Raw genomic sequence first — 10,200 nt, 5'->3', positions numbered from 1 at the left:
ATTTGTAAATGGCCCTTATAAGAGTAATTATGTGTTTACACGGAATGGCCCTGTCACGCAGGCTAAGCGGGAAGTTCCTCAAGGATCAGTCCTGACCTCTTCACTAACGAAGATGTGTGAATGGCCACGGAGATGAATAAAATCACCTGGCGGCACCTGAATGAAAGTATCTGGTTGTAGCCAGACTATCTAAATCGGATATCTTTATCATAAGGATTTATTATCATGATTACTGTTATTTTTTTTATTATCATCGTTATTATTATTAATGATACTAATAATAATAATGATAATAATAATAATGATAATAATAATAATAATAATAATAATAATAATAATAATAATAACTAATAATAATGATAGTAATAACAATATTATTATCATTATTATTATTATTATTATTATTATTATTATTATCATTATAATTATTATTATTATTATTATTATTATTATTATCATTATTATTATTATTATTATTATTATTATTATTATTATTATTATTATTATTATTGTTATTGCTGTTGTTGTTGTTGATTTATTTATTAATTTATCTATTACGCCTTTTAATAAGGATTTTTTTCACAGGTGAATAAAATCACCTGGCGGCACGTGATGGAGCATAAAGGTCGTACCTTGCTCTCAAAGGTATCTCAAAACACCGACGCTTCCCTGAATAAACACAATTCTTTTCTTACAAATTGAGATAATGCGGTAATTATAATAGAGATTCAATCCTGCTTAATCCCAGTGGATTAAATTCAAAGTTAAACTACGTAGGATTAATCCCTCGGAGGTTAAGCCTTCGGTCATCATAATAAAAGTTTAATCCTCGTTAATCCTAAAAATTATATTTAGATGTTAATCTTCGTAGGATTAAGCCCTCAAAGGTTAAGCCTTCGGTCATCGTAATAGAGGTTTAATCCTCATTAATCCTAAAAGGCCATATTCAGATGTTAATCCCTATAAGATTAAGCCTAAGAAAATTAAGCCTGTAGCCGTCATATAATGAGAACTCTCATTAATCCTAAAGGATTGTTTTCAGAAATTGACCCCCTTCAGTTAAGTTTTCGTAGGCTAAACCTGCGTTTGTCATAATATAGTATTCAATACTGTAATGTGTAATATCGTCATAATGTAATATAAACTTAATCCCAGTTAATTCCAGAGGATTAAGTTCAGAGGTTAAGCTCCATTGGGTTAACCCTTCGGTGGTTAAAACTGCGGTTATAATATAAATCTAATATTACAATATCGTCGTAATATAATATAGATTTAACCCCGATTAACCCCAGAGGATTAAGTTCAGAAGTTAAGCTCTGTAGGGTTAAGTCTCCGGAGGTTAAGCTTGCGGTCTTCATAATATGAAATTAATATTGTGGTCTGTAATATCGTCATAATATAATATGAAATAAATCCGGATAATCCCACAGGATTAGATGCAGAAATTAAGCTCCACAGGGTTACGTTTTCGGATGTTAAGTTTCTAATCCTCATAATATATATCTGATATAATAATATACAGTATCGTCACAATATATGATTTTAATATCTATTAATACCAGAGGATTAAGGTCAGAAATTAAGCTCCACAGCGTTAAGCTTTTGGAAGTTAAGGTTTTAGTCCTCATAACATAAATCTGATATTATAACATACAGTATCGTCACAGTATATGAAACTAATATCTATTAATCCCAGAGGATTAAGGTCAGAAATTGAGTTCCTCTGGGTTAAGCCTACGGAAGTTAAGGCTGCAGGCTTATAGTATATATTTAAAATAATACATAATATCGTCACAATATAATATAAATTTAATCCCTGTTGAACCCAGAGGATTAATTTCTAAAGTTAAGCTCCGCAAGATAAAGCCTTCTGAGGTTAAGCCTGCCTTTTCATAATGTAAGTCTAATATAATGTGATACATAACATCATCATAATACAAGTTTAATCTCAGTTAAACCCAGAGGCTTAAGTTGAGGAATTAAGCTCCACAAGGTTAAGCGTTCGGAGGTTAAGCCTGCCCCTTTGTAATGTAAATCTAATATAATGTGATTTATAACATCGTTATAATATAAGTTTAATCACGGGTAACCCTAGAGGCTTAAGTTAAGGAATTAAGCTTCGCAGGGTTAAGCCTTCAGAGGTGAAGCCTGCCCCTTTATAATGTAAATCTAATATAATGTGATATATAACATCGTCATAATATAAGTTTAATTCCGGTTAACCCCATGAGGAATTAAGCTCCGCAGGGTTAAGCCTTCGGAGGTTAAGCCTGCCCCTTTTTAATGTAAATCTAATATAATGTGATATGTAACCTCGTCATAATATAAGTTTAATCCCGATTAAACTCAGAGGCTTAAGCTGAGGAATTAAGCTGCGCAGGGTTAAGCCTTCGGAGGTTAAGCATGCCCCTTTATAATGTAAATATAATATGTGATATATAACATCGTCATAATATAATTTTAATCCCGGTTAACTCCAGGGACTTAAGTTGTGAAATTAAGCTCCACAGGGTTAAGCCTTCGGAGGTTAAGCCTGCCCTTTGTAAAGTTAATATAACATCGTCATATGATAGGTTTAATCCAACTTAACCCCAGAGGCTTAAGTTGAGGAATTAAGCTCCGCAGGGTTAAGCCTTCGGGGGTTAAGCCTGTGGTAGGGGGCGTCAGTGCTGGCGGCTGGGAAAGGGGCGGAGCAAGCGGTTGGCAAAGCTTGACTCACTGAAGTTTCAGGATTCGACTGAAGAAAGCGCCACTTGCAACGTCGGCTTCAGGCGATTTGAAGGATGGATTTCAGGTCCTGTAGACTAACGTAGGGATCCTACGGAACTTTTTTCCACCTTATATAGGGGTGGCCGGATCAAGCATCCGTTTTATATATAAATGTAGTCCGGTCCATGGCTTCTACTCCCCCTCCTTCGCCTCCTCCTCTCCTCCTCCTCCTCTCCTCCTCCTCTCCTCCTCCTCTCCTCCTCCTCCCCACTTTCTCGGCGCTATGGGGATTTTGGTCACCCATTCCCCCATAAGACAAAACTCCAGAAATTATTTAATTTATCAAGAAAATGGGGGGAAGATGATAAAAAAGAAAGAAAATAAAAAAAATGAGAAAAAGTTAATCAAAAACGGTGGAAAAAAAAAGAAAGGAAGAAATTATTAAAGAAAAAAACAAAGAAAAAAATTGTGGAAATTTATAAAAAAAAATGGAAAAGAAAAAGGAACACATTAAAAGATTGAGGAAGAAAAAATAAAAAAGAAAGAAAATAAAAAATAAAAAGAAAAAATAGATAAAATGGAGGAGGAAGAAAAAATAAAAAATTAAGAAAAAATAATAAATGAAGAAAAATTACGAATGAAAATTAGGTAGACTAGAAGAAATGTTTTTTCATTTTGATTTTCTGTGGCGCTAAAATGCAAGACCTCCTTCCCACATTGAAAATAGAGGAAAGTAAAGGGAGAGAGAAAGAGTTAGAGAGAGAGAAAAAGAGAGAGAGAGAGGAATGAGTGTAGGAGAACCATCCATAAGCTCCGTCATTCATTAAAAATGAAAAAAAGAAAATAGAAAAGGAACGAAGTAATGAAAGACAGGTAAATAAATAGATAAATAGATTAATTAAAAGAATAAACAAAAATGCACCACGCAGAGAGGCTTTTCCTCTCTGGATGGCCAGATATATCTTAAATTACAATTATCCAAAACAGGAAATCAAATTGCAGGGACCAAAGAAATATATATATATATATATATATATATATATATATATATATATATATATATATATATATATATATGTGTGTGTGTGTGTGTGTGTGTGTGTATATATATGTATATACAGTATGTATGTATGTATATATATGTATATATGTATGTATGTACATGTATATATATATATATATATATATATATATGTATGTATATATGTATGTATATACATACATATATATATATATATATATATATATATATGTATGTATATATGTATTTGCACAACACTGAATGGGTCCCAGTGATTAGGGATACATTTTAACAACCACAATGCACTTTAATTCTAACCCATCAAAGGCCAGCATGCTTGAAATTGAAATGCGGTACTACCCAGGACTCGAACCGGGTATCCTCATGACAAGTGCGACAGTGACTTTTCAACTAGGTCTCTCTTGATGGCCTAGTTGGAAAGTCAGTGTCGCACTTGTCATGAGGATACCCGGTTCGAGTCCTGGGTAGTACCACATTTCAATTTCAAGCATGCTGGCCTTTGATGGCTTAGAATTAAAGTGCATTGTGGTTGTTAGAATATGTATGTATATATATATATATATATATATATATATATATATATATATATATATATACAAATGCATACATAAATTTGATACAAAATGAACGTTTCCTGTTCTTGGGAACCAGAAGGGTTATGAAAATTTCATGAAGGTTCACACCACTTAGAAAAATAACAAATAGATTATAGACTAAAATGTTAAGTGAGACTAGGAAAAAAGCGAAGACAAAGAGAAAAAGAAAGAGAGAAAGAGAGATATGGCGCTATAAGAGAATTTGGGGTTCTTGGTGTAGCCGAATATCGATCCTCCAGCGCGATCCAAAACAAAAGGCATTGGGGGGGTGGGGGGAGGGGGGGAGATACCCGACGCGAGCCTTTGAAGGAAGAGGAGGAGGAGGAGGAAGAGGAGGACCCGGGGACGCCGCCGCACCGGAGGAGGAGAAGGAGGAGGAGGAGGAAGAAGAGGAGGAGGAGTAGTGTGCGATATCAAAGGAATAGATGTGTTGCCAGGTAGAGCACAAAAGAGGGGGGAGAGTCCATTAGTGTGTATGGTGCCACATGAAAAAGAATAAGTGAATAAATAAATGATAAAATAAATTTATGAATAGATAAATTGATAGATAAATAATATATAGGATATGTAACAATGATAACAATGATAATGATAATAATGATATTGGTAATAATGATAATAATGATAACAATGATAATGATAATAATGATAATAATGATAATAACAATAATGATAACAATGATGATAATAATAATAATAATAACAATAACAACAATAATAATAATAATTAATAATAATAATAATAATAATAATAATAATAATAATAATAATAATAGACAAAATAAAATACAATTAGATCAATTAATCAAAACAAAGTAGCAAGAATAAGAAACAATAGAGCTAAAATCCCTAAATAAATAAAATTAATAAGAAATTAAATAAGTTTGTCAGCTATGGCACAAGCGAGGGTAGAAACCATTACTGTGCATGGTATTACATACAACAAAACAACAGACAAATAAAGAAAGAAATGAATAGTAAATAAGACAATAAATAAATGAACGAGTAAAATAAGATAAATCAAACAGAATATAGTGAGACAAAATTAGATTAAATGAAATAAAACTATAGAAACGCGAACTAAAATTCAATGCCTAGTTATGGACCAAAAGGTCTCCTGTCGGCATGCTTCTTTTTTGTAATCCTTTGTAAAATGATACAAAGTAGATATAAGAAATTAAATGGAATATGATTAAAACAAAATTAATAAAATGTAATAAAAAAGAGTACAACCGAATAAATGAATATGAAAAAGATGACATAAAATAAAATGGAATATGATCAAATATAAACGAAAATTAAAGAACCATAGAATAATAAAACAAAACTATAGAAACACAAACTAAGAATCATCAAAAATGATACAAAGTATATATAAAAAGATTAATGAAATATGATTAAAACAAAATTAATAAAATGTAACAATAGAATACAGTGGCATAAGATGAACAAGGAAAATGATGACATAGAATGAAATGGAATTTGATCAAACATAAACGATATTAAAAAACTATAGAACAAAATAAACTAGAATAATACAACCCTCCGTACGCGGAAATCCATCAAATTGCATACAGGTTGTATCTCCAATGCATCAAGAAATACAATCAAAATACAATATCCCCTAGTTTCGTGGGCACTAAATTTAGCGCCCTGATGAATGTATTGATAAATATATTTTCACTGAGAAAAGTATAATAAAAGAGAACGGAAATATATGATTTGTTTTGATGTTTGATTTACAATGCTTATGTGTATGTGTGAAATTCAAACACAAAATCTTAATAAAGGATGAAATCGAATATGAATTTAATCCTGGATATTATATTCCCAACGTCCATAGCCAAATGCTTATTTGTCGATGTACATATATATAGCTTGTGTATACATGGACATGTGTATACATACGTATGCATAATTAGTATAGATGTATATATTTCCGTCAAGACACGTATGCGTACATACACACACACATACACACACACGCACACATACACATGTACGCTGGTGACGTGGAAGTGCGCTGGTCTCGCATTCGCATAGTTGTAGGCTCGAATCCCGCACTACTCTTGGATTCCCAGAAGTGACCGTTTGTTACTTGCCCCAATATAGGGTAAAGGTGACGGCTTCGGCCGTAGCCACTCAGCGCCTCCTGATGTAGACAACACACACACAAACACACACACACACACACACACACACACACACACACACACACACACACACACACACACACACACACACACACACACACACACAACAAGACATTTTAATGCTTAAATGTCTGACAATGTTAATGAGCACAGGAACGGCCTCAGGACGAAATGACTTACATACCAACTCAATAATCCTTTCATTCTCATCTTGTCACTTTACATATTATTTCGTTATGAGGCAATTTCTCTTAAATGAGAGAGAGAGAGAGAGAGAGAGAGAGAGAGAGAGAGAGAGAGAGAGAGAGAGAGAGAGCGGGAAAGAAACAGAGACAGACAGACAGACAGAAAGAAAAAAGACAGAGAAAAATAGAGATAGGGAGAGGGAGAAACAGAGGGAGAGAGAGAGTGGGGGAGGAAAGAGAGAGGGGGGAAGAGAGAGAAAGGGGAGAGAGAGGGAGAGAGAGAGAGAGACAGAAAGACAGAGAGAGATAGAGAGCAGGTTACATCAAATTCCACAACAAAAAAGAAAAAAAACTGAACTATATTTCTTGACCTTGTTTAGTGAAAGTGAGTTAATGGGAAGTGGAGAGGAAGAAGAGTATTATCAGTTCTAACCTCATCTTATGATAGAATGTTGTCTGACGTCATTGCATACAACGAGTCAATACCAATACAAATAGAAAATTAATAGATAAGTAGAATTGAAATAGATCAACAAAATTGAAAAAAAAATCAATGTAATGAAAGTAAATAAATTTATTAATGAAATGGTAACGTGAAAATATATGAATAAATAAATGAATGAATAAATAAGTAAATGAATAGAGAAATAGATAAATCGTTAAGAAAATATAACTAGAAAAAAAAAATAATAATAATAATAATTAATAAAAAATAAGATCAAGAAATAAATGAAACTTTGCTATTAAGTGTTGTTTCTGTGTGGGTGTCGTACTAAAAAACAAATAAATTAATAAAAAATAAACTAATAGATAAGATAAATAAATAAAACTTTGCTATTACAAATATATCTAAGGTTTGTTTCCATTGGGTTAACCCAATAACAAAGCCAAAGGTTTAGCTGATGCACCTGGGGTGCTAGCAACCCCTGTGGGTGCTGAAATCAATTATACAAGGTGCTGGGAAGTGATACACACAAAAATCATATTGATATATGTATCATTCATTACCCAGTTGTGCATATTTGACTTTTTTCCATGCTATTTTATTTTTCTAGGGTGTTCTTATATCTTCTACAAACAATATCGTCAATTTGTTTCAGTTCTAAGGAATCAAGAAAATAAATCCTCAGGCAGTACATTTCACTTTCTTTTAATCCTTTTAATAACAAGATATGGCTGCTGGACTGCTTAGACATGACAACAGGGGGTGCTGTGGTCGGAAAAGGTTGGGGGACGTTTCTCTAATGGTACATATTATTGCCCAAACCTTGTGGGTATGAATATTATTTTTGTCTAAGGCTTTCGATCAACAGGCGAGTGTGCAACGTTGATTGCAATATTCAGATGTTGCCTCCCACAGGCAAGGACGCTGCTGTGGCGTATGTTCTGGAAGGTTACAATATCATAAATGCAATATCGTAAGTTACAATGTTGTAAAGAATACATTGGAAATGTAAGTGAATCACCAATAACTACGAAATATTTCCTGAAGCTAAGTCAGCATGATTGTGAATACACGTGTGTGTATATATACATACATACATATATATATATAATATATATATATATATATATATGTGTGTGTGTGTGTGTGTGTGTGTGTGTGTGTGTACATATATATATATATGTATGCATGTATTGTATGTATATAGGTAGGTAGGTATGTGCGCGTGTATGTGTATTTGTGTGTGAATTTATGTGTGCATATATTCATGTATATATATGTATATAATTAATCATGATTGATGTTGTTGTTGCTGTTGTTGTCATTGTCATTCTTGACGTTAGTTTCCCTGTGCTAGTTACTGTTGTTATTTTTGTTGTTGTTATTGTTATTATTGTTATTATTGTTCTCATGTGTCAGTTACTGTTATTGTTGTTGGTGTTGATGTTGTTGTTGTTGTTGTTGCTGCTGTTATCTTTTATGTCACTGCTATTTTTGTTATCAACGTTGTTATCGTCTCTGCGAATATATATATGAAAGACTTGTCTCCTTTTCTGGGTATTGCTGTCAATAACGTTGTTGTCGTTGTGGATATGTCGTGCCGACGGTGTTGGTGTTATTGTCATTTTTTTCTTCTTCTTCTTCTTCCTCTTTTTCTCCTGTTTCTTTTCCTTTAGTTTTTCTCGTCCTTTCTCCTCTTCCTTTCCTTCTTCTTCTCCTTCTCCTTCTTCTCCTCCTTCTCTTCCTCTTTTCTTTCTCTTTTCTTTTCTTCTTTTTCCTCCTTTTCTTCATCTACTTATTCCTTTCCTTCTTATCCGTCTACATCTTCTCTTCTTTCTCCTTCGTCTTTTCCTCTGTCTTTATCCTTTCTTTCTTCTTCTTTCCCTTCATTTATTTCTTCCTTTCCTTCTTCTTATTCTTTTCCTTCATCTACTTCTTCCTTTTCTTCTCCTTTTTCTTCTTCTTCTTTTCAACCTCTTCTTTTCCTTCCTCTTTATCCTTTCCTCCTTCTTCCTTTGTCTACATCTTCCTTTCCTTCTTCTTCTTCCTTTCTTTCATCTTCCTTTCCTTATTCTTTCTTTCCTTCTCCTTCTTATCAGTCTTCTTCCTCTCCTTCTTCTTCTCCTTTCTCTTCATCCTTTCCTTTTTTTCTTCTTTTCCCTCATCTACTTCTTCCTTTCCTTCTCCTTCCTATCCGTTTCCTTCTTCTCCGTCTCCTTCCTCTCCTTCTTTTCCTTTCTCTTCATTCTTTCCTTTTTATTCTTCTTTCCCCTCGTCTACTTCTTCCTTTCCTTCTCCTTCCTATCCGTCACCTTCTTCTTCTCTTCCTGTCTTTTCTTCCTCTTCTCCTTTTTCTTCTTCTTTTCCCTTATCCAATTCTTCCTTTCTTTCTCCTTCTTATCCGTCTCCTTCTTCTCCTTTTTCTTTCCCTGTCTTTTCCTCCTCCTCTTCTTCTTTTTCTTCTTTCATCACTTCCTCCAGCCTTGCTGGGGCCTCTGCCTTGAGATCGCAAGAATTCTTGTATTGCGCTGTTGTCGCCTGACCTCTTGCACTTGGTTGGCAAGGCGTCCGATAGAAGCGTCGCCACATTCTGGGCAGTCTGCCCACACCACAGAGGCGTTCATCTTAAAAAAAGAATAAAAAAATAGAAAGAAAAGAAAGAGAAAAACATATATATACATTATATTCATACATATATGTATACACATTAATACAAACACGTACAAGATGACAAGGGATTACACAAACAAAGAGCATACCGACAGGAGACCTTTTGGTCCATAACTAGGTCGAATGCTAAGAAAAGACAGAAGAAGATATGATTAAACAAGCAAATCAAACAATTGGCAGGCATTACACCATATTGCTTGCGTGTTGTTTAGCTAAATAAATATTAAACCTTTGAACCGAACTACACTGCATTGTTTCTCCTCACTTTCAAATTAAATCTACGTCCTGACAGCTTGAGTCCATTATTTCTCATCTAATTCGTATTCACTGTGATATTCTCATCATTTTTGATGTTGTCAAATCCCTTTAAAATCTTGAAGACCTGCAAAAAAATCACCCC

At 33.6% G+C, this 10,200-nt stretch overlaps 1 protein-coding gene across 4 annotated transcripts in view; it reads right to left on the bottom strand.

Annotated features, from left to right (window-relative positions):
• Positions 1 to 7,831: 7,831 nt before the first annotated feature.
• Positions 7,832 to 10,200, bottom strand: part of LOC143037237 (uncharacterized) — a 15,637-nt gene continuing 13,268 nt past the window's right edge. For 3 of the 4 annotated variants that reach the window (XM_076205362.1, XM_076205361.1, XM_076205363.1), the window contains exon 3: positions 7,832 to 9,754. In XM_076205362.1, the coding sequence (XP_076061477.1) occupies positions 9,599 to 9,754 (156 nt within the window). In that variant the 3' untranslated portion in view covers positions 7,832 to 9,598. Of the gene's footprint in view, positions 9,755 to 9,889; positions 9,927 to 10,200 lie in introns of all 4 variants that reach the window. The other variant, XR_012967457.1, reaches the window with a different exon arrangement.

This window comes from Oratosquilla oratoria, chromosome 22 (assembly GCF_046742065.1).
Source record: "Oratosquilla oratoria isolate Oo_2021 chromosome 22, ASM4674206v1, whole genome shotgun sequence".
NCBI lineage: Eukaryota > Metazoa > Arthropoda > Malacostraca > Stomatopoda > Squillidae > Oratosquilla > Oratosquilla oratoria.
Note: the sequence above shows the minus strand (reverse complement) of the source record. Positions and strands in the feature narration are given on the sequence as shown.